At 40.2% G+C, this 25,852-nt stretch overlaps 1 protein-coding gene across 1 annotated transcript in view; it reads right to left on the reverse strand.

Moving 5' to 3' along the window:
• Positions 1-25,852, reverse strand: part of RAB11FIP4 (RAB11 family interacting protein 4) — a 194,344-nt gene that overhangs the window by 106,402 nt on the left and 62,090 nt on the right. Inside the window, exon 3 of the mRNA XM_026680774.2 lies at positions 20,103-20,191. Coding sequence (XP_026536559.2) covers positions 20,103-20,191 — 89 coding nt within the window. The remainder of the gene's footprint in view (positions 1-20,102; positions 20,192-25,852) is intronic.

Raw genomic sequence — 25,852 nt, forward strand, 5'->3', positions numbered from 1 at the left:
AGAGAGAGAAGGGAAAGGATTAGGTTTTTTTTCTCTTCCCTTCCTTATACTGACAGCTAAGAGACTTAAGCAAGAAATTGAAAAAAATCCACTTTGACATTAATAGGCATCTAAGCTGAAAATAAAAGTCAAAGGGATAATAAAGATTTCTGGATATTTAAAAGTTTTTAAAAGTAGGAAAGGGAGAAAAAAAAGAATAAAAGGTCAGGATCTGGAAAAATGGAGGAGACTGCCTGGAACTAAGGAATGGAACTGTACCTAAAAGGAACTTACAGTGAAATCTTAACAAGATTCCTCAAAGATACATTTTAATGGAAACTTAGTAACAAAATAATAGAACCCCAGGAAGAGAAAGTGGAAAAAAGAAGCAAGAAGAAACAGCCTTGGATTATTTGGATTACTTGGTGATTTTTGGTTTTTGCATCTAGATGACTAAAATTAACCGGGTGGTTGTTTAAAAGTCTTTAAAATGGTATCACTCTTAGAAGAACTGAAAATAGAACTTAAAAAATGGAAAGAAGATGCACAAGAAGGGAGAGATTCCTTTGGCTTCGTATTTCAATTCTTAGAAATGGAGATCTGGAGCTATGAGAAACAACAAGAAACGCTTGTAGAACAAGAAGATTGGGACAAAGAGGAAGCCATCTTTAATGATCAAATAATTTTAAGTGAGGGGAAAAAAGAAAAGGGGGGAAAGAGAGTGAAAGGTTTAAGACTAGAAAAAACATCCAAAAAGAAGAACAATTTGAAAGATAAGTATAATATTAGAAAGCAACAGAAGGGGGGATTACAGATGAGAGAGTTAGAAGTAGAGAGATGAGGGGGGAAAGGGGAGGGAGAAGAAGAGGGTGAAGAAGGCAAGGAAAAGAAGTTGTAAAAGACAGAAACAAGAAATGGAGAAACAGGGAAAAGATATAAGGATTGTAACCATAAGCTTGTTTAGAGATAATGGGTGAAAATTTAATTGTAAAAGGAATTCTGCAAAGGTACATAAGATAGCATTGTTATATTACAAACAGAAATAATTTTAGAAAATATGACTAAAATGATGGATAAAATATTTACTGTAATGTAGTGGAATGTTTGTTAATAAATAAATGAATTAAAGTGATTGAGAGAATTAAATGGGAACATTTTAATTATTAGTAATGATTTATAAAAATATAAGTGAGAAATATGGGAAAAAAAGAATTAACTATGGAAAGTTTATAAGTGTTCCCAAGAAAGTATGATATTTAATTGAAAAGAAATGTTAAAGATGTTAAGATTTTAAGAAATATTAATGATAGAATTGAATTGGAATGGAATGTGTGTTTTATTTATATATATATATATATATATATTATATATATATATATATATATATATATATATATATATATAAGAATATAGTGTGTTTTAAGAATGTACCAAGCAGAATTCAATTGGAAGTTATGTATTATATTGAATGCTGTAATCTTAAAGGTATACACTGAAGCTTAAATAAGAGTTTGAATGGATAAAATTAAAAGATATAAAGGTGTCATACTCCAATTGGTAACTACAGGGAAAAATGTGTTTAATAAGAAAAGATAATATGAAATTGAAACAGTACAGACAAAAGTATAAATATAATGATTTGAATTGAGATGAGATAATTAAAATAAAGTTGAGAAAATTAAAAGAGGGGAAAAACTATGTAGAAAATATAAAACGGTAATAAGATATGGAATAGAATATAAAAATGAGCATGAAAGTGAGTTTTGTGTCTGTATGAAGAAGTGACAACCTGGGACCATGCTATTTTCAAAAAAAGATGTTTTATTTGTATTTTGTTTTTGTAAAAACCCAAATAAAATTTTCAAAAAAAAAACCTCCCAAGGTTTTTCCACCTTATAAAGTGTTAGCACAGTGTTAGCACAAAGTTGCCAACATCACGCCAATCTATTCCATCTTCCCCAATATTCCTGCAGTGCTCTCATTGGTAGATGGGTTTACCTGTCAGCTGAGAAAGTTTTCTCCTTTAACACAAGAGCCACCAAGTGGTTAAGATGCTGTCACTTTGCTACTATTAAAATTCTAACATCATCATTCTGTATAACTGGAAATTTTAAAATGTTTTCTAGGGGAGATTCAAGGGACTAATAGCCAAATTTGGAAAAACAGACAGTCCTTCAAGGTGTCTTTTAAACAGAGAGATATATATATAATAATTGATATATCACTGATCATTTTTATTTTATTTATTTATTTGATTTGTCATTCGCTTACAAGATAATAGGTAAAAGTATAAACATGAGTAAGAATACAGGAAATAGGTACAAATAAATGGGACCAGGACAGGAGGCACGATGGTGCATCATCATCTCCTTCAGGAACTGGAAACCTGAATTTGGGAACAAGTGGTAAAACATCTTGAAGACTCAGTGCCATGTGAAAATTCCTGGGGTATGGCTAGAAAAAAAATGGCAGGAGAGGGAAAACACAGTTATATGGATCTATTTGGATCTATCTAACTACGCACTCTGAAGGACAAAGAAACCTGCTTAATTGATGCTATTGGTGGAAGAAAAGCCAAGAGGAGATTGGCTCCAACATGTTCTTCAAGTACTGGACCCAGCTACTACCCTTGACTTTTATAGAATGTTGTTGTATCTGTTTCCGACAGTTTTTCTCATAGACTATGATCACTTGATACTTTTACTTTTGAAAAATGAATGCTAAAACACACATCTCTCTCTCCTGCCAAATATTGGATACTCCATCTTCAATCACAGAAACCTGATTACTCTACTTGCAAAAATATGTAATTTAATGGGTTCATAGTTTGGGTTAAATCATGATTTCTGTAACCACGGTTGACTTAATAAACCATAATTGGCAGGATCACACAATACGTTACACTAAGCCATAAACCTTGGTTTACAAACAACCCCTGGCTGAGTTCATACTACATACTATTCTAAACCAATCATATGATGACTAGGAACTATATATAAAGATCTATAGTTGCAGGATCATTCAAGATTCCATCCTGGTTCCACTGAAAGACCCAATTCATGTTTTTTCTTCAACACAAAATATTTGTTTGGATGTCTACCATGCGAATGAATATTATTCCTGTACCTAAAGCTCGAGCAGGCTGATTATGCTTATGCAAAAATGTTATATACTAGAAAGGGGGAAGCAATGCCTCTTAGCATGTGGCTGTTCAAATTCAGCATATAATTCAGCTGACTGTCAGGGGAACACAGGCAATTTCCATTTAAATTAGTCCCAACCAGGTGGCACATTACTCTTTTGCCATGCAGGGTAATTGTCCACCGGGGGTTTCTTGGAAATCCTAGCTACGACGCTTTCAACTTGCCAGGATTTGGAGTGAGGGGTGCGAAGATGGCAGAGACGAATTGCGGACAGGGTGCATTTAATAGGGGCAGTCAGATTAGAGTCAGAACAGGAAATATGTGGCTAATCCATTGACAGAATGATCTGACCTCATTTTTAAATAGGACCTGCAAATGTAAACAAAGGGCAGCGTGTTCACTGCTGAACTATATTCACTATATATATTAAGGCTTTAAATCAGGAATACTCAGCCTACAGCTGCAGGATGATATGCAGAGGCTGCTTAGAAGAACTGAGTTGAAGAATTCCATGTCTAAGACTGTCAGGTCTCCACTCAATCATCCATGGACAAAATCTAACATATGCAAGAACAAGTGTAAATATGATGGGGTGGTATGATGCTAGTTCGTCTCCTCATGGTCCACCCTGAATAGCACTGTAGGGTGAATTAAACGACTAGCAACAATTGGCAGCCAGACTACATTGAAGAAATGGCAGTTAATGACAGTTGGCAGTTAGACATCTTTGTAGAATTCCTGGCTCTCTAAATACATGATAATGGACGGAGTGGTTAAGGTGCTGGATAAAAAGTGGGAAGATTCAAGTACAAGTTAAATCTGGATGAATGTTGGCCAGTCCACGGTTGACTTTGGGAGACGGAGGGGCAAATTATGACACATGAATTAAATATCTTCTTGTAAATGGCATGATTGCCATCCTTGAAGCAGACATTGTGGCTCAGGTATATACGGAATGCCTTGAATCTGAAGAAAATATGGGATATAAATCAAAGTCTAATATGACGTTGGAAGGGGCGCACTATTCAATACAAACTCAGCAGGAATTCTTGACCTATTCTTGGTTTCGCCTTTAATTTTAAACTTCTGCAATGGGATATGGCATTGACTTCCGATTATTGCCTTGCTGAGTTTATCAGGTTTAGGATTATTAATGCTGGCCAGGAGGACATAAAAGCCAACCTCTTCGTTCCTAGTGATTAGAAACATACATTGAGCTGTTTCTTCTCATGATGCACTGCAGGAGTAGGAAGGAAGTGGGGAATGTTGACTTCAGATGCAAGATAAAAATGCCACACATCTGGAAATACATGCACTTACTGTTTCTGTCTACGTCACCACAACAAAGTCCTCAGGCCATCTGTTTTTATTTTGACAAAAGCCCTGCAAATTTAATAGACAATTTCTCCAGCATTCCTGACATCTGAAGGTTTTGCTAATGTAGACTCTGTCACATACTGAGTGCTATGTCCTGCCCTCCTTTGATTTATCCTTTCACAGAAAAAAAATGCATAAAATATAGGGGGAGAGAATTGTTTCTTTAAAGCAATGCCAAGAAGTTTTCTATTTCACACCACTTTAAAACTGAGCATTAGGGAGAATTTTCTGTTTAAAAATGTTAATTTTTATTGAAAGGATTCATTGGAACACAATGGAGTACACAAAAGAGTGTCAGGCTGCTAGTATGATTTATTATTTTATTTTTTTATTACATCAATATTTATAACTTTTTACATCAAGGGTCATAGTTTAAACTGATGCAGTAGTAATAAGAATAATTCTCAGAAAACAAAATATTCCTCAGAAACTTTAAATGTTGCTCACAACTATTTATCCCTTCTAAAATAAAAAATAACAACATGATGCTGTTTCCCATCCCCATCTGCAATAAGGCAGAGATTTCATAGGATAACACACACCCAGTTCTAGTTAATATAAAAGATTTCACTTATCACAATAAATCAAAAACAACCAAACCACATTATGGTTTAGAATAATGTGTATGTGTGTGATTTGTGAATCATCCATCACGGTGTAGACTATGTTTTCATTTTAACTTCTTGTTTTTATTAACTGAATACAAAAATCAAATAAAAATAAGCATTACCCAGAACATATGTTCATGGACACATATGCATATGTAAAAGTTCTCAGTGTTTAGCGATATACAGTAGGTGAACTCATTATGACTTTAGCCAAGGGTAAAACAATTAATAAATTAATCATTAATAAATACCCTGAGTTAAGGCTATCAAAATAACAGAATAACAGAATTGGAAGGGTCCTTGGAGGTTTTCTAGTCCAACCCCCTGCTGAGGCAGAAAACCCTATAACATTTCAGACAAATGGTTATCCAATCTCTTCTTAAAAATTTCCAGTGTTGGAGCATTCATAACTTCTGGAGGCAAGTTGTTCCACTGATTAATCAGGAAATTTCTCCTTAGTTCTAGGTTGCTTCTCTCCTTGATTAGTTTCCATCCATTATTTCTTGTACTGCCTTTTTCACTGCTTTGGAAAATAAGTTGACTTGACCCTCTCTTCTTTGTGGCAGACCCTTAGATATTGGAACACTGCTATCATGTCACCTGTAGTCCTTCTTTTCATTAAACTAGACATACCCAATCCCAGCAAATGTTCTCTGTATGTTTTATCCTGCAGTCCCCTAACTGTTTTAAATCAAAGGTTTAAGTTGTGCTTATTCTACATTATAGTAACACATTATAGCTTTCGCTTAAGAGCCATGATGGCACCGTGGTTAGAATCCAGGATTACAGGCTAACTCACTGTCCACAGTCAGCAATTCGATTCTGAACAGCTTAAGGTTGACTCCATCCTTCTGAGGTTGGTAAAATGAGGACCCAGATTTAGTCCAGAGAGTGCTGTAAAGATCTATGGAGAGGTATATAAATCTAAGTGCTATTGCTACTGCTATTGCTATTATATCAATCAAGGATTGGACCTATGCTGGGTAGAGATCAGTGTGATAATCCAGTGTGAATTAGGATATAATGTAGAAGCTTAGAAATCTTTGTGATTTGGACAAATTGTTACACAATTCATAGGTAACTAATTATTATATAATCTATAAACGTTGTCCCCTGTGAACATATAATTGGTATGTATTTTTTCTTGTCTAGAGCAAAGAAGATATGAGGAACATATTGGGGGCACTAAGACATAATAAAATAATCTGAATACTCACCACTGTAAAGCTGAGTGCTGCCTCTTTTCCATTCTTTGCTTAAGTTAAGAGCATTGTGAGAAGAGGTAAAGGGCATCATGATGACATAACTTGAATTTAAACCATTAAATTTATTCCAGAAAGGACTGGTAGTTTTTGAAGACTGACCGATTGATACTTTTTCCTCTATCTCTAAAATGTAAATTTGACTCCATATGCAATTTTTATTTGGACCATGAATAAAAATACCAGTTCTCTCCTGAAATAAGTAGAGTGAGCAGTTTTGTGTAATATAAAGCAATCAAATAGAAAAGAACACATGTATCTCAGGATTCAACTTTGGAGTCCTTGCTGTTTTCTTGTTCAATTGCACTTTTCTGTTCTTTTATGTATTTAACAGAATAGCGGAAGGGACCTTGGAGGTCTTCTAGTCCTGCTCAGGCAGGAAGCCCTAAACCACCTCAGTCCAATCTCTTCCTAAAAAACCTCCACTGGTTAATTGTTCTGATGGTCAGGAAATTTCTCCTTAGTTCTAAGTTGCTTCTCTCCTTGATTAGTTTCCATCCACTGCTTCTTGCCCTGCCCTCAGGTGCTTTGGAGAATAGCTTGACTCCCTCTTCTTTGTGGCAACCCCTTAGATATTGGAACATGTTACTCCTGGCTCTTCTTTTCACAAAACTCTTTTGCTTTGTCTTTTATTATATGAAAATTCTTAATAAAATATAAATAAAAAAAGAACTTGAGAAGTAAAGGACATACAAAGTTGAGATGGAAGAAGAAAGGCAAATAGTTTTATCCACAATGGCTCCTTAGTAGAAGCTTCTTCACTGAACATCTTCAAGAGTTAATGCTATGCTTTGTCTTGCTCCTTCCCAGGGGTTTCTGCCAGTCCTTGAGAATTGTTAATGCAGAAAGCTCACGCTTAAATGAGATTGACATGCACCAAGAGGTAAAAAGGGGAAAAAAGGAGCCAGGTATATAATTAATTGGCTGCTTCAGAGACACCTGGAGCCTAAGAGGCTGTGCAGCCAAGAACCGTTCCGCAATTTCACATTAAATTAACACCAGCAATATGCTAGATCACATTACAAGGCCCTCTTGATGTTGTTGAGATATCTCAATCCCCAAGGTCACTTAAAATAACATATTTTCTTTCTTCAGTTCTTTGGGGAGAGGAAAGATTAAGACCCCAAGATTTACCAGCAGCTGGCTGTTCCTTAAAGCAAATACTGGAAGTCAGAAACAATGTTTTATTTTACCTTACACTGACACCCTGTGGCCCTTTCTCACCATCACATGTTAACACTTTCAAGATCACAGAAATTTTCAAGAGAATAATGATAGGGAAAGACAGGCACTGATTCTCAGATGCAGGGCTGTCTGGTCTTCTGCAGGGTTCAGCTTCCAAAATGTCATTGTAAAGTTATGAAAACTGCTATGTATCAAAAGCTAATATTTCAGTATGAAAAAACAAAAGTTTCCCCATCAGTCATGTCCAACTCTAAGGCATATGATGATCATTTATTTATTTTATTTATTTGATTTGCCAATTGTTTACAAGATAATAAGTATAAGTGTATACATAGTTGTGAATACATGAAATGGGTACATATAAGAAAAATAAAAGAAGAATAAGAGAAACAATAGGACAGGGACGGTAGGCACGTTGGTGCGCTTATGCACGCCCCCTACAGACCTCTTAGGAAAGGAGTGAGGTCAATAGTAGACAATCTAAGGTTAAAGTTTTTGGGGTTTGGGGAAGAAACTACAGAGTCGGGTAGAGTATTCCAGACATTGACCACTCTATTGCTGAAGTCATATTTCCTGCAATCAAGTTTGGTGCGGTTAACATTGAGTTTGTATCTATTGTGTGCTCTTGTGTTGTTATGGTTGAAGCTGAAGTATTCATTGACAGGTAGGACATTGCAATGTATGATTTTATATACCATGCTTAAATCAGACCGAAGACGGCGTAATTCAAGGTTTTCTAGTTCTAGAATTTCAAGTCTGGTGGCATAAGGTATTCTACAACGAGTAGCGGAGTGGAGAACTCTTCTTGTGAAATATTTCTGGACTTTCTCAATTGTGCTAATATCAGATATGTAATGTGGGTTCCAGACTGATGAACTGTATTCGAGTATTGGTCTAGCAAATGTTTTGTATGCTCTGGTTAGTAGTGTGATATTACCAGAGAAAAAGCTACGTAGGATTAGGTTAACAACTCTTAATGCCTTTTTGGCTATGTAGTTGCAGTGGGCTCTAGCACTTAGATCATTAGAGGTGAGTATTCCAAGGTCCTTTACAGAGCTTGGGTCATCAACAAGATCTTGACTATTCAGCTTGTATTTTATTTTCTGATTTTTTTTGCCAATATGTAAGACAGAGCATTTATTTGTTGAGATTTGAAGTTGCCATTTGTTTGACCATTCTGATACATAGTCGAGATCTTTTTGTAGGGTAGCAGTATTGTCTGTGGTATTGAACAGCTTTACATCATCAGCGAAAAGAACGCAATTGCTCTTAATATGATCACAGAGGTCATTTATGTAGAGTATGAAGAGAGTTGGTCCTAGAACACTGCCTTGGGGGACACCACTATTGACAGGTACAGAATTTGATAGGACGCTCCCAATTTTGACCATTTGTTGTCTGTTTGCCAGGAATGCTTCTATCCAGTTATTCAGTTGTCCAGAGATACCATAGGATTTTATTTTTAGGAGTAGTTTGTCGTGTACCACTGAATCAAAGGCTTTACAGAAGTCTATGTAGATTGCGTCTATTGCTTTGCCCTGGTCGAGTTGTGTAGTCCATATGTTTTTGCAGTGTAAGAGTTGCAGATTACAGGATAGTTTTTTTCTGAAACCAAATTGTTTATTGGAGAGTAGGTTGTTTGTCTCTAAGTGGAGGATGATGGATTGGTTAATAATTGATTCCATGACTTTACAGGTGACGCAGCATAAGGAGATTGGTCTGTAATTTTCAACTAGGCTTGGGTCTCCTTTTGAAGATGGGGATGACTGTGGCTTGTGACCATAGGTTAGGCAAGGAGCTGGTCCTGAAGGATTTTTCAAAGATTATGCTTAGAGGTTTGGCTATGGCAGTGGATAGCTTTTTTAAGAAGTAGGCACATATTCCATCCGGTCCAATAGATAGAGATGGTTTTAGATTGCGTAGTGCTTTTTCAACATTGTCTTCTGTAAAATCGATATGTATTAGATCATTGTTGTTATCTGTGGTACGGCTAGGAAATACTGGGCATGATCCATTGCTGTTTACAAATACTGAGCCGAAGAATGTGTTAAAGAGGTTGGCTTTAATGGTGTCGTCGTTGCAGTCTTTACCATCAGGTCCTATCAAGGGTGGGATGGACCTTGAGTCTTTTAGTTTGTTGTTTACAAAATTGTAAAAAGCACTGGTGGAATTGGTGCTTAGAAGGTTTTCCTCTTGTTTAATGTGATAATTGGTCCATTCGGTCTTTATCTGGTGGCATAAATTTTTGTATCGGCTTTTGAAATTGGCAACGTGACCAGATTTGTTTTTCCGCCAGAGTGATCTCTTTTTGGATTGAAGTTTCCTTATTGTTATGGGTAATCTGCTTTTTTTGTTTTGTTTTGGGAGTTGTTGTTGGTACATATAGTTTGATGACTCTTTTGACTTCAAGTAAAAATATGTTGTAATGGTCTTCAACAGTATTGCATCCAGTGAATAGAGATTGCCAATCAAGGGATGAGAGATCGTTGTCTATAAGATCATAGTTGCCTTTTTTGAAGTTACAATTGGGGATTACATCATTGTGGTGATTTTTGTGTGGGCGTATGTTGAGAAAAAAGTCAATCATATTGTGGTCACTGCTGGAAAAGGGTTCTTTAGTTTGTATTCCGTAAATTAAATTCAAACTATTGCAGAAGATGAGATCGAGGCAGTTGTTTAGTCTAGTGTTGTTGGTTACTAGTTGTTCCAGTCCCAGATTTGTAATAGCATTGTAGAAGGTTGTGTGTATGATTTCAGTTGTACATTCATTTAGGGTCCAGTCAATATGAGGTAGATTGAAATCACCAAGAAAGATAAAAGGGTATGGGCAGGATGCAGCCCATGTTAGTAATGTATTTAGCTTGTTTACATGTTCGATGTCATAATCAGGTGCTCTGTAACATAGTAAGAATCGAATTGTGATATTTAAGGATAGTTCACAGATGATGGTCTCAGGAAGAGCAAGCTCCTGGGTAAATCTCTGTTTCCTGGCTGAGGCGGGGCCAGGATTGTCCGAAGACAATTTTCATGGTCATCTGGTTAGCATACACACAGGCACACAGAATGCTGTTACCTTCCCACCATAGTGGTACCTATTTATCTATTTGCATTTGCATCAGAGGTGTTATTCAGCAGGCTCTGACTAGTTCTGGAGAATCAGTAGCGAAAATTTTGAGTAGTTTGGAGAACTGGCAAATACTACCTCTGACTGATGATTTTACAGTATCCTTCCCCTGCCACGCCCACCAAGCCACACCCACAGATCCGGTAGCAAAAAAAAATGAATCCCAGCAATGATTTGCATGCTGCTAGGTGGACAGGATTTTAGCATTAGTTTATTATTTTCTTTTAAAGACAATTCTGCAGGAGATAGGATTATTTAATTTTCAGAAAGATTGTGAAAGTATTCGCACAAAAATTTCCTGATATGTCAACCCACCAATTTTTGTGCTGGCATATCTCTCTCTCTCTCCTCTCTCTCTCTCTCTTCCTCTCTCTTGTCTCTCTCTCCCTCTCTCTCTCGGCACAAACAAGGCCTTATATCCTACTTTGGGCACGTTATGGAAGACTTAGCTCTTTGGAACAAGCAATATTCCTGAGAAAGAAAGAGAAGAAGAGGACCACTCATCAGTTATAACAATGATCATGTACCATTAGAAGATCTGAAAGACCAGTTTAGGCACAGATCATCATGAAGAAAAACTGTGGTCTCTAAGATAAGTCATCAAACATACATACATACATACATACATACATACATACATACATACATACATACATACATGCCAGAGGTGGTTCTGACCAGTTCTGGAGAACCGGTAGCAGAAATTTTGAGTAGTTTGGAGAACCAGCAAATACCACCTCTAACTGGAGATTTTACAATATCCTTCGCCTGCCATGCCCACTAAGCCACGTCCACAGAACCGGTAGTAAAAAAAAAATTTAATCCCACCATTGATGCATCCATATATACATATATATATATACATACATACATACATACATACATACATACATACACACACACACACACACACACACACACACATATACATATACATATACATATACACACACATAATTTCTAAATATGATATATTTCTATGTTTCATAGGGCTTCCATCTTAAATACATAACTCTGGGTGGTTAACAACAGTCCAGAAATAAATCAATCGTAAAATCTCAGGATAAAAATATAAACAAAATAGGAAAGAACAACCATAGTGACAGCAGCTGAGGCACCATAACAGAGTCAAAACACAGCTATACCTGCAATATATCAAGGTCAACTAACATTCTGGCCCAATCAGCCAGGTCTTCACAGCCTTGCAGAAGGTGAAGACGGTTGGGAACCTCCAAATTTCAGAGAAAAGCCTTTTCCCCATATTCTAAAATAAACGTCTATTGTTGCCAGAAAACTCCAGTTGCAAAAATCTGGGGAAGGGTCAAATCCAAATAATAATTTCCTTAACAATCTGCACACAAGTTATGGATCCCTTCAGTGAACTATCATATTTCTGAAAGATTTTAGTCCTTGAAACATTTCAAATTGATGGTGTTATGAAAGATGATGCTACCATTAATGAATAGTGTAAAACATCACTTTTCAGTTGTACTGAATCGTCATTCTTCATAATTAGTATTTTTCTGTATTTCAGAAGGGTACAAGGTCTAAAGAGGCTTATCACTCCAGAAGTGCCACTCACTTACTGAAGAAAAAAAGGAAGAATAAAATCCTCCCCATCTCTCTATGTCTTCACAGAATTACAGCTGGAAGAAATTGGTTTAATAGCAATAGCACTTAGATTTATATACTGTTCCTTCTTTTCTTCTTCTTCTTTTTCTTCAGCGTTTGTCTCGGCTCTGGCGAGGTCCGCTAATGTCCTTGAGTACTGCTTCCACGCCTCTCTGTCTGCCACGTATGTCGGGTCTGCCTTCGCGGTCTCTAGATCGGCCTTGATCGTGTCCATCCAGCGTTGCTTAGGTCTACCACGCGGTCTCGCTCCTCCGACAATCACCTTCATCGTAGATTTGATGATGGATTCTTCCTTGGCGCGACTCACATGGCCGAACCATCTTAGCCGGGACTGCCTCATGACCGTGGGGATGGGCACGACGTTGAACCGTCTGCGCACTTCTTCATTCCTGACGCGATCGAGTAGGGTGAGGCCTACCGACCATCGGAGCATTCGCATCTCCATTGCCTGGAGTCTGCTTTCGACTTCTTTGGTCGTCGGCCAGCACTCTGCGCCGTATATGGCCACGGGCGCACCACAGAGTTATAGATTTTCGCCTTCAGGCGCATCGGCATCTTCTTGTCACAGAGGACGCCCGTGACGGACTTCCATTTGCCCCACGCTGCGTTGATCCTGGCTGCCACCTCAGTTTGTAGTAGGCCTTCTTCCCCAAGAGTAGTTCCCAGGTACTTGAAGGTGGAGGCGCGCGGTAGCTCCTGCCCGTTCACGTGGATGGAGCCTGTCGTTTCGTTGTCAGTGGTCAGGTATTCGGACTTCTTTAGGTTCAACCGAGCCCGAACTGCTCAAGGCGGTCGTGCCACTGTTGGACTAGGTGCTCGAGTTCAGCCTTGCGCAGGTTGGCCAGGAACACATCATCGGCGTAGAGCAGCGTCCATGGGGCGGGCGTGTGCAGGTCGTGTGTAATTGTGTCCATCACCAGAATGAACAGCAGTGGTGAGAGCAGAGCCCTGGTGTACGCCGACGGTGATATTGAACTCCTCTGATATCCCAGCTGCCGCTTTTACACGGCTTTTGTGACATCTGTATAGGAGTTGGACCCATTGTACGAGTAGCTCGGGCACGCCGTGATCTCGCAGTGCGTACCAGATGAGATCGTGCGGGACTCGGTCGAAGGCCTTTTCCAAGTCCAAGAAGGCGGTGTGGAGCGGGATTTTCTTCTCTTCTGTGAGCCTCCATCAGCATCCGCACACCGAAGATGGCATCGGTGGTGCCGCAGTTCTTGATGAATCCGGCCTGGTTGACGCTGATGTCGGCGATGTCCCGAATGCGCTTATCGAGGACGCGTTCGAAGATCTTCATAGTGTGTGACAGTAACCTGACCGGTCTGTAGTTGGAGCAGTCCGCTGGGCTGCCCTTTCCCTTCCAGATCGGAACAGTGGTGCTGCGGTACCAGTCGTGTGGCACTATTCCCGTGGAGCGATGTTGTTGAACAGCTCGCACAGCCACAATGCCGAGCCCGGTAGTGCCTTTTTCCAGAAGTCGGCAGGGATGTCGTCTGGTCCTGTTGCCTTACCGTTTTCATGGCCTTGATGGCGCCGGTGACCTCGCTGGCGTGAATGCCTGAGACTGGGCCTTCGACGGGGTCACCTCGCGGGGTTCGTGGGTGTGGGAACTCCTCGGTGGAGATCTTCTCGAAGTATTGCCGCCACCTCTCGGCGGCGTCTCTGGGGTTGACGATCAAATTTCCCCTTTCGTCGTTGATCCCATGAAACTGGTCAATGTCCAGGGTCTTCCTGTGTCTGCTTTTGGCTAGGCGGTAGATCTCATTCTCGCCTTCTCGCGTGTTCAGCTTCTCGTAGATATCGTCGTAGTGGGAGCTTCTGGCTGTCGCTACTGCTTTCTTGGCTGCCTTTTTGGCCGCCTTGTACTGCAGAGCTTCTCGCTGGTCTTGTCCTGAAGAAAGGCCTTGTAGAGCCGTTTCTTCAGGTGCACGGCATCTTGTACTTCCGGTGTCCAGAGCCATGTATCTCGTTCGATGCGTCTCCGTCCTGGCTTGGTACAACCAAGCTGTTGGCAGCCGGCAGTGTGAACAGTGCTCTTCAGCATGGACCACGCTTCCTGTGGCCCGTCGACCATCTGCAGGAACTGCTCCGGTTTGATGAGGGGTCCCGCCATCTTCTTCTGGTTCCACCACTTGATTCGTGGCTGGTCTGCATTCTTTTGTCAATCTTGGTCTTGGGCTTGCTGATCCTGATCTTCGCCATCAGCGGCCTGTGCTGACTGCTCGATTAATGCGGGTACACCTTGGCGTTGAGCACGTTTTTAGCGGCTCTTCGTCGTTCGATGATGTAGTCGATCTGTGTGTGGTGGTTCCCATTTCTGCTATGGTAGGTGAGGAGTTGGGGTTCTCGCCTAATGAAGCAGGTGTTCGTGATGGTCATATCATGGGAGTCGGCAAAGTCCAGGATCCTCTGGCCATTCTCATTCATATCGCCTGTGCCGTGCCCACCGTGGCACTGGTGTCCGTTTTGTCCCGCCCTACATGACCATTCAGGTCGCCAGAGATGATGATGTCGTCTTCATATGGGATCTGCCTGAGTTGGATGTCGAGCAATTCCCAGAAGGTGTCCTTCTCCTCCTCGTGACATCCGGTCTGAGGGGCGTAGGCGGACAAGATGTGTAGGCGCTTTATATTTATATACTGTTCCATAGTGCTTTATAGCAGTGACCCCAAACCTTTTGATCACTAGGAACCGGTTCCATGGAAAGAGGTTTTTCCGTGCTCCAGAGGGGGCATAGTTTTACATGCTGCCTGCATCCCTCAAATGGGGCTTTGCTTGTTTGCATAACCTGGTTTCTGGCATGCCGCGGTCCAGTGCCGGACCATGAACCAAGTTGGGGACCCCTGCTTTATAGCACTCTCTGAGTGGTTTACAGCATCAGCATATTACCCCCAACAATCTGGGTCTTAATTTTAGTGACCTCAGAAAGTTGGAAGGCTGAGTCAACCTTGAGCTCTGACAGAATCGAACTCCAGACTTCGGGCAGAGTTAGTCTGAAATACTGCATTCTAACCACTGCATCACTGGGGCTCTTATGGGGTAGGAATCCAGATTAAACTATCTCTCTAAAGTTAAAGACTGGGAAGAGAAGCCACCTCCAACTTCACCAGATTCGACTGGAAGAAGAGTGTCTCAAAGTTGAGTTGCTACTTCACTGTGGAATCAAAGGGATTGAAAAAAGCTCTACAAAAGTCAGTGCCCTGTGCTGTAGCTTTCTATGTGTGTGTGTGAGAGAGAGAGAGTGAGTGAGTTTTAGGAGAAGAGATCTGAGCTATGAGCTATGGTTACATTAAATGCACTTCACCTTACCACCATTTTAAACCACGAATGTATTTTAAGATAAGATATGAAGAAAACACTATTTATCATATTTGTAAGTTAGAATTCAATTATGCAGAGATGAGAAAAACATTGCATAGCCTTTACCAACCCTGCTTATAGCCTTTGCCCAGGAAAAGCCTGAATAGCAAAGATAAGAAATTCTCCCTTGCAAAAGGTCTAAATTTCACAAAGAGGTATGGATGATCACATCAAATGTTGGTCACACTAGTCTTTTCCTCATGACTTTTCAGTAACCAGTAACACAATTGTATCTGAAAGAAGCACATGGTGGCCATCGCTTTTTCAGCCATATCCGCATAAATGCTCCCATCTTGCCTCAAGCTACCTGTCAGTCCACCTTAAGTCATCTTTAGCCCACTAGTGTTACAGTAGATTTACATGATCATCCACTACCTTGAAGAGAAGGCAAACACTGTGGGGATCTGCAACAGCAGCAGGATAGAGATCAGCAACAAGGACAACAATTTTATTTATGTATTTAATTAACCAAAGTAAAACTAACCATGTATTTCCAAAAGAAACCAACAATATACTAAATAGACCACTAACAGGGACTTTGTACCCACCTTACCTCAAGGCCTGATCTTTAAAAAATTGGCGAATGTCATCAAGATGGGAACCACATGAATCTCTTGGGGGTTGTTCCAAAAAGCAGTGACAAAGGAGGTGAGCTTCCCTGATCTAGGCAGGAGATGCTGTTTAATCAAAAAGACCTGGAGTGTGTACCTACTCTTCCCAATCTATCTTGGATACACAGAAGCTATTAGAGAGAGGAGCTTCTTCAAATACCCAGGCACTAAGCCGTATTATGATTGGAACATAATGTGATGATTGTAGGATCTCTTAAAGGTGAGAGGAATAGCACTTCAGCTCAGCAGTGGAGAAAGGCAATGTGCATAGTAGTTTTGACACGGAACAACTTAGTTTTCAACTTTGAAGCCAGTTGCCAAGCCAATGTCTTAGTCAAAGAAATTTCCCTGCATAGCATACCACTAGAGCACAAGATTCTCCAAAAGTAGAATGGGACATGTGACTCTCATGTCTCATTCTACTTTTGGAAAAAGGACTACAATGCAAGGGAATCTAGAAATAGGCCCCTGGCAAAAACAGAGCTCCCTGAAAATTCTTCATTGTCTATGTGCATGCTATGCCCAAAGAAAATGAAAATACAAAATTGTTTATTTAATCCTTACCAAAGAAGCTCTTTTTCAACATCCAAAGGAAAAAAAAATGCATGCCAGTTTAAGACTATGTAACAACAATCAACAGAATGCTTATTCTTTAAGGCAGGGGCATCAAATACAAGGCCCACAGGCCGGATCTGGCCTGCAATGTGGTCGGACCTGGCCCGTAGGACTGCCCTGGAAAATGTAAAGGGCTGGCTGGAGACACTTTGGCCCGGTCTACCCAATGGAAATAGAAAACATCAGGCCAGCATGGCTTCAGCCCGGTCTACCCAATGCAAAGAGGAAACATGCCAGCCATTTGGGGAGTGGTGTCAAGCTGGCCATGCCCACCCATCATCCACACACACCCCTGAAGTCAACCACAGCCCTGATGCAGACCGAAATTGAGTTTGACACCCCCACTTTAAGGACTTTCCAGCGAGCTCTGTGATCTCTAATTGTCAAAAAAAAAAAAAAAAAGCTTACTCAGCTTTGCTCTATTTTTTAAAAGGCAATTTTTCAAATATGTTTTCCATATAATCATTTGTGTTTCAACTAGGGGTAGGATTCTACCGGTTAGCACCGGTTCAGTAGAACTGGTTGTTACGATTCCTGGTAGTTTGGAGAACCGATAAATCAGGCCTGTGGCTGGCCCCGCCCCTCTCCACCCACTTCTCCACTCCCTACCCAGTCAGTCCCTATCACCCATGCACAACATCGTGCGCATGTGCGACATGCCTGCAGCCTGCTTTTGCCCACCTGCCAAGCCAGCCATTGCTGCCTGCCTTTCACTGAGGTAGAGCGAAAAGCTTGCAAGTCCCCCTCCCTTTGGGAAATGGCTCCTGTCTCTTCACAGGTAAGCCTGCAAGTCATGCTAGCCCCTCCCCCACTGTCCCTGGGCCTCTCTCAGTCATCTCTGGGGCTCCCTGGGCCTCGCCCAGACTACCTACCTGTCCCCACATCCCTGGGCTTGGCTGGCTGGCTTCCCTACCAGCACGGCCCCATTCTGCTGGTGGCACTGGCTGGGACCTACCTACCTGTCCCCCCATCCCCGGGCTCGGCTGGCTGGCTAAACCTCCATGCGGCATTTTCCCACCTCTCCCTACCATGTGGTGGCTGTGGCACAGTGAGCTGTGGGGCCTTGAGCAGCCCTCCCGGACCTCCCCAAATACCTTCATGTGCAGTGGCAGTGGTGGACCCGGCTGTCTCCTGTAAGCAGGGCCGTTGCCGCAGTGCCTCCACCGCCTCTGCCTGCTTCTCCTGGGGGCAAAACGAAAGGAAGCAGACAGAGGCGCTGTGGCGACGGCACTGCTTATAGGAGGCAGCCAGGGCCGCTGCCGCCGCTGCACATGGAGGTACTTTGGGAGGGCTGGGGGGGTGCTCAAGGCCTCGCTGCAGCCGCCGCCATTGCCGCCACACATGCCTTTCAGAGAACTGGGGCAGGGGGTGCTCAATGCCCCACACGCCACCTTCCCCCTTTTCTTTTTCCCGCCACCTGCTGCTGACTGCATCTTGCCAGATCATTCAGTTCATCCCAAACCAGGGGTGTGTGTGTGTGTGTGTGTGTGTGTGTGTGTGAGAGAGAGAGAGAGAGAGAAAGAGAGAGAGAGAGCAAGAAAGAAAGAGGAAGGGAAAGAAAGAAAGAGAGAAAGAAAGAGCAAGAAAAAAAGAAAGAGAAAGTGGAGAGAGAGAGAGAGAGAGAGAGAAAGAAAGAAAGAAAGAAAGAAAGAAAGAAAGAAAGAAAGAAAGAAAGAAAGAAAGAAAGAAAGAAAGAAAGAAAGAGGGAGAGCAAGAAAGAAAGAGAAAGGGAGAGAAAAAAGAGAGCAAGAAAGAAAGAGCAAAAAAGAAAGGATGGGATAGAAAGAGAAAGGAAGAAACAAAGAAAAAGAAATAGGAAGGAAGGAAGGAAGGAAGAAGGAAAGAAAGAAAGAAAAGAAGAAGGAAGGGGGGGAGAGAGAAAACTCTGTGCTATTATTTTTAATTGTTCCATTATTTATCATATATTAATATTTTATACTGTCCCTACACCTAGAGTGATTTTACTGCCTTTCTTTTGCCCAGGTATTTTTCAGGGTTTACAATACATGCATTCAATTTCTATAGTCCAGAGCATAAATACGTGTGTTTAATAGAATTGAAAGGGACTTTGGAAGTCTTATAGTCCAACCCCCTGCTCAAGCAGGAAAACTGAGGATGCCAAACTCTGAGTAGAGGTCCTGGGAAGGTGTCAGAATAACAGAATAACACTTAGAAGGGACCTTGGGGGGAACCCAAGACCATTTCAGAGAAATGGCTGTCCAGTCTTTTCTTAAAAATCTCCAGTGTTGGCGCACCCAAAACTTCTGGTAACAAGCAGTTCCACTGGTTAATTGTTCTCACTGTCAGGAAGTTTCTCCTTAGTCTTAGGTTGCTTCTCTCTTTGTTCAGTTTCCATGCATTGCTTCTTGTTTGCCTTCTGGTGTTTTGGAAAATACATTGCCCCCCCTCTTTCTGGCAGCCCCTTAAAAGCCTGTTGCCTATCACACTCTTGGACAAAGCATTTGCCCAAGTGGCCCATGAAAGCACATCTATAGTATGTAGGTAATAAAGTCAAAAAAGTTGAACAACATTCTTACAGAACTATAGATACGTTGAGGCTGGGTGTGACAAGGAATGGCTGGGAGGGGAGGGGCCTGGCGAGGCACCTCTTGATGTGAGTGACATTGAGTTGGTCACGCCCAGTCACATGACCATCAAGCCACGCCCAGCCAGTCATGTGACCAAGCCACACCCAACCAGCAAGCCACACCCAGCCAGTCACATGACCACCAAGCCACACCCACACATTAAGTCACGTCCACAGAAGCGGTTGTTAAGAAATTTGAATCTCACCCCTGGTTGCAGTCAAAAGAACAAAAGTATTTCTTTGAAACCTAACAAATCTCTCAATCAGTCCATTCATTAGCATTTCTAAAAGGACTACCCAACACAAAAGAATGTTCAGCTGTGTAAATTCAGTTGTTCTGGATGTTTCCCCAATCATGTCTTGACAACGTTGTGCCTTCATATTTCTGGTTTGTGGCATAAACTGCAGAAACTGGAAATTTCAAATAATCATGGCCTTTGAAACACTGCCCAAGTTTCAAGCACTTCAATCTTGCAGTGACTTTGTTTTGATGTTGTGAATTCCATGTTCACCAAATTGCAATTTGATAATGTGAATAAAAGTGGGGAAAGTGGAGAAAGAATATGGAATAATAGAAGGAGTTTTGGCTTTATTCAAAAAGTCATAATTTTTTTACCTGATAGTAGTAATCCACATACTCCGTCTCACAGTGCCGAAGCCCAAGACTTTCAACAGATAAAGCATCTTTCAATAACTCTTCACAGCCTAGGAAAAAAAAGGGGGGGGGATGGAACAAGTTTTCAGTACCTCCTCATTAGAATAAGTTAGATAGACAACACTTTGAAGAACAGAGGCAAATCATGACTAGTATAATAATATGTGTTGCTTTGTACTGAGCCTCCACACTAAGCCAATGTTTGATTGGGCGCAGTTTTAAGAAGCTGTAGCATACAAATCAGTGCTTATTTCCTGAAGGTGTAATAGATGAAAGAATCTCACACATGAGATTCCCACTGTGTGGTTTATAAATAAATGCGTGTTTATTCTATATTTTCCATTCTAAAACAAACCTTCAGTACAAGGCCATATAACAATAAAACAGAAAAAATAAAGCAGTTTTAAAAATAAATAAGAAAGGGGGAAAATAAAGCAATCTTGCAATATTTTATAAAATGGATATCTGAAAGAACTGACTTGATCTCTAAACTATGAAATAACCAAATCTCATGAGGCAAGCTGTTCCATACTCTGGTTCCAATAAAAGAAAGACTCCTTCCTGTGTTTATAGCTGTCACACAGCAGAAGGAAAAGCTTCCCAAGTGTCTAACCTTGTCAACTTTAAGACTTGTGAACTTCAACTCCCAGAATTCCACAGCCAACCAATTCTGAGAACTGAAGTCCACCTGTTTTAAAGTTCACAAGGTTGGACATCCCTGGACTATAAAGGTTTGCTCAATATCAATTTCAATGTTGATTAAAATCCAGTTTGTCTGCAAAGTTGCTCTCGCTATCTATGTCTATAGACATCTATCAAATTCATGAGTATCATATTTCCTTTACTCACCAGAATGTTTAAAAGAACTATACTTTACAATGATATACTAATCATAATTAATAGATAATTTATTTTTCATACTGCTTCAAACTATTTTATGGAGGGTTTTAATTGGGCTAATATCCAAAGTCTTAAATTCCCTGGACAATATCTAATCAATATTTCTTAATCTTGGAATGTTGGCAAAATAATTTTGCCCAAGTTCCAGTAGCCATAAAGCACATTTGTATTTCAAATGTGCAATTCCTGCAAGGATTTGCAGGATGTCATATTTTATTTTGTATTTTGTTTTAGGACACAACACAAAGAATTGTTTGGCTTGTACATAAATACTTCCATTTCCTCTTTACATTAAATTCTCATTCCTTCTTTTACTGATTCATTCACATTTCAAACCACATCTCTCTGAAGATAATATTTTCAATTTGTCTAGGATTACAGCTTGGTTCCAGGCCATGATATTTTTAAAAATGTAACTGGAACTAAAAAGCTCCACAAAAAGAACTCAATTCTTTTTTTAAAAAAAAACCTCAATATTTTCTTGGTAAGAAAATATGTTTTTTAAAAATGAACACTTCAAGTACAATAAATGGAATAAATATTACTAACAAGAGTTAGTATTACTAGAACTAGTTTGGCATAATGGTGAAGACAATACAGCAGGGCTAGAAATGGAGGGACTGGGAGTTCAAGTCCCACCTTTCACATTAAAGCAGGCTGGCTTTGGACCAGTCCCTTTCTGTCAGCACAATCTACCTCACAGGATTGTTATTGTGGGGAAAATAGGAGGAGGAGGAAGTATATGTTAAGTTCCCTGCCTTGAGTTATTAATAAAAATAATAAAGGTGGCATAATAAATAAATACATAATTAATAACAAAAATACATAAGTAATAAATTACAACAAGGGTTCTGAAGCTGCAGCTGATGGACAAAGCAGAAGCTGACAAAGATAAATAGAAGGGCAAAAATGAGTGAAATAATTTTCACATGAAGAGCACTGAAGGGAAGTAGGCAGTGTTTTGCCTGTGGCAAGGAGGGGCATTTTGCGAGGGGTCCATAGTGCTCTCTGAGCTTGCTGGACTAGCACTGATGATGTTACCTAGTTTGGGTAATGAAACATCTGCAAGAAAACAAGCAAGTTCAGAGAGCACCAAGGACCTCCTCATGTCAACCCTGAGCTTCAAATATTCTCCTTTATTAGAAGAGTACATAGGTTTAAGGGAGTGTCTTCGTTACTTTTTTTTTTTTCATTTTACCCTCCTACTCCTCTTATGATTGGGTGAGGTGAAAACCAAAGCAGACACAAATACAGAATGCCTAAAGAGGTCCCATTTTCATGGGGCATCTCTAGGACTGTATCACATCTCACAGAAAGATTACATCACAAACTGGATGAAAAGATGAAGGGAGTTTAATGATGTTCAGGCTCAATTAATCTCATGCTGGAGTCTCCATCACACAAAGTATAGTTTTTTTAAAAAAAGAATCCATGCCCCCCGCCAGGATGAGTGTATCATAGAAAATGATTATAACTAGTCCTTGACCTACAACCACAATCTAGCCCCAAATTTCTATTGCTAAGTGAGGGTTAAGTGAGTTTTGCCCCATTTTATGACCTTTCTTGTTATAATTGTTAACTGAATTGCTGTGGTTGTTAAGTTAGTAACACGGTTCTTTTTTTAAAAAAATATACTTTATTGATTTTAAAATTAAAATAGACCAACAACACACACATAAATGCAAGAGAGAAAAGGAAGACAAGAAAGAGAAAAAAAAAATAGAAAGAAAAAGAGAAAACAGTGAAAAACATTTTCATCTTCAGCAGTTTGTGAGGCCTCCTTTTTATCCTTATTTTATACCACATACATAATTAATCCTTACATATATCTGTATATCACTACTATGATTCTAACATGGTTCTTAAGTGAATCTGGCTCCCCCATTGACTTTGTCAGAAGGTCACAAAAGATCCTGTCATAAATATGAATCAGTTGTCAAGCGCCTGAATGTTGATCACATGACCTTAGGGATACTGCAATGGTTTTAAGTGTGAAAAATGGTCATAAATTACTTTTTTCAGTGACGTAAATTTGAACGGTCTCTAAATGAATGGCTATAAGTTGAGGACTATCTATATATTGTTGCTAAATTATGGAACTTTTTAATGTTTTACAGGTCTCACTTTTTTTTATTCATTAAAAAATACCCAACAGTAACTTGAAGCGAAGCACTGCTGCCTCTATGGAGTGCCTACCTCTTTTGGCTATTTCTTAGTTTCCCTGAGAAAAAGCATTTTACAAATAAATTCAGCCTTTGCTCTCTTTTTTAAAAAAAAAGAAAACCCAATGGCTATGTCTCAGTTTCAAGTTAAATATAGTTGCTTAATTCCCTGGTCCCTCAGAAAGAAAAATAATTATGTTTTCACACTGAGCAGAAGAAAGGGCATAAAAAGGGCAGGTTACATTAAAAGCAGTGGGTAACATTCCTGTTGTGTAAAATGTGAAATTCTTTCTCCAGGAGAACTGATAAAATGGAGAAGGTGCAGGAATAAAACTGCTTTTATATTGCAATGTTTTTCAGTCTATTTCTCCCCCTAAGCAGCAGCACATATATTTGTTTATAAATTTATTGTCCTGTTATTGCCGCTTGCAAAATAGGTAACAACTTTTTTTAAAAAAAAATCAGAATAGAGATGTCAGGAAAAATGAACCCTGACTATTTCTCCCTACAGAAAGAAGAAAAAGAATGGCAGTGTAGGGGGACTTACAGCAAACCCCACTAGAAATGAAACAGATTAAAAGATTTTAATAAACCCGAGTTTTTACGAAACAATAACTCTGGAGCAGTGATTGATTGATTGATTGATTAGATTTTTATCCCAGCTTTATTATTTTATAAGTAACTCAAGGCAGTGAACATACCTAACATCCCTTCCTCCTCCTTTATTCCCAACAACAACCCTGTAAAGTGGGTTGGGTGGAGAGAGAGTGACTGGCCCAAGATCACCCAGCTGGCTTTCATGCCTAAGGTGGGACTTGAACTCACGATCTCATGGTTTCTGGCCTGGTGCCTTAACAACTATATTGAATTGGATGTCCTCGAAATAGCAATGGGCAGCTGTTCAGTTTCAGAACATAAATGGTTCTCCAGAGAGCACATGGGCATGTTCACTAGACTGCCAACGCCATTTTAAAGGAGCCCCTTGTTCTCTTGAGATTTCATTGTAGCCTAGCCCTACCTGTTCAACTGCCATAAATTAGTGCCATTTCTTTCCATTCTTTAATTTGTACTGCAACACCATTCCGTTGTGGCGCAGTGGTTAGAAGTATTGCAGGCTGACTCTGCCCACTGCCAAGAGTTCGATCCTAACTGGCTCAAGGTTGACTCAGCCTTTCATCCTTCCGATGTCAGTAAAATAAGGACTGATATTGTTGGGGGCAATATGCTGATTCTCTACTTTGCTTAGAGAGGGCTGTAAAGCATTGTGAAGCGGTATATACACGTCTAAATGCTATTTCTATTGCTCTTTATCTGGGTAACAAGTAACACATGCCAATGTCTATATTTCTCCATGTTCTATCTGGAAAGTACATGTAGTCCTCAACTTACCACAATTTGTCTAGTGACCATTCAAAATTACAATTGCCATGAAAAAAGTTATTTATGACCATTTTTCACACTTACGACCATTGTGGCATCTCTAAGGTCACGTGATCAAAATTCAGACGCTTGGCAACTGACTCATATTTATGTCGGTTGCAGGGTCCCAGGGCCATGTGATCCACTTTTGTGCCCCTCTGACAAGCGAAGTCAGTGGGGAATCCAGATTCACTTAACAACCGTGTTACTAATTTTACAACTGCAGCGATTCACTTAACAAATGTGGCAAGGAAGGCCGTAAAATGGAGCAAAAGTCACTTAAGAAAAGTTTTTGTTTTTTCTGTTTTCTGTTGTTAGCAATAGAACTTTTGGGCTGAATGGCAGTCTTAAGTCGATGACTACCTGTATTGGGAATGAAGGGACAGAGGTCCCAATATTCTGCTATTATGCCATTTCAAGCCTTTATAAGTAATTTCTTTTGCAGTTTACACACATTGTATTCATATATATCAGGAGAAATACAGTAAACAAGACTGACTGGAGGAAGTGAGTGTAGTCACATGACACTGAAACAGCCAATAAGCATTACATCAATCCCATTTGCCTCTGGTCACCTAAATGTCAGCGTTCCAGCAAACCTCCATTCCAATCAGTAATTCTGAGCTTTGGAAGCCATATTCCGTGCTGCCACTAACTTCACCTCTGATGCAAAGGATGGCCAAATTTAGCTGGTTTTATATACCTTGGGACTGCCACTGGATGCAGTAAAGGAGGGAAAATTACTTAAACACTCGTACAGAGAAGGATGACTTATGTCTATCTTACTCATAGGCTAAGAATGAGATTAAAGCAACATCACGTGGACCCCGATGGGAAAACACGTTGCCGATCCTTGTTTGTATCACAATAAATGCTAGCTTTGACATTCAAAGCTTGATGAACTGTGAACTGGGTAAAATATCGGAAATGTTGCATTAGGGAAAAGTCTCCATGTGTATAATCCGGTGAGTATTAAATTAGTTCTACACACATGAGCTCTTTGGGTTGCATGGAAATTATCATTACAAATTGAATGATGGTTCTCCTCACTCTTCCCCCCCTCCCTTCTCTACAGTAGATTTCCCGTGCTTCTGTGGCAGGAGGTAATTTATTTTTCTGTTTATACTCTTTAGATGTTAAAAACAAAAGCTCATTAGTCACACAGCTGTCTCCTGCCACTGTATCTCAGGAGAGTCGTTAAAGCATAAATGAGCTCAGTATAAGCTGCCA

The sequence above is a fragment of the Notechis scutatus genome, chromosome 2 (genome assembly GCF_049901735.1).
Source record: "Notechis scutatus isolate UNSWTSFEM ecotype Mainland chromosome 2, rNotScu1.2, whole genome shotgun sequence".
Taxonomy (NCBI): domain Eukaryota; kingdom Metazoa; phylum Chordata; class Lepidosauria; order Squamata; family Elapidae; genus Notechis; species Notechis scutatus.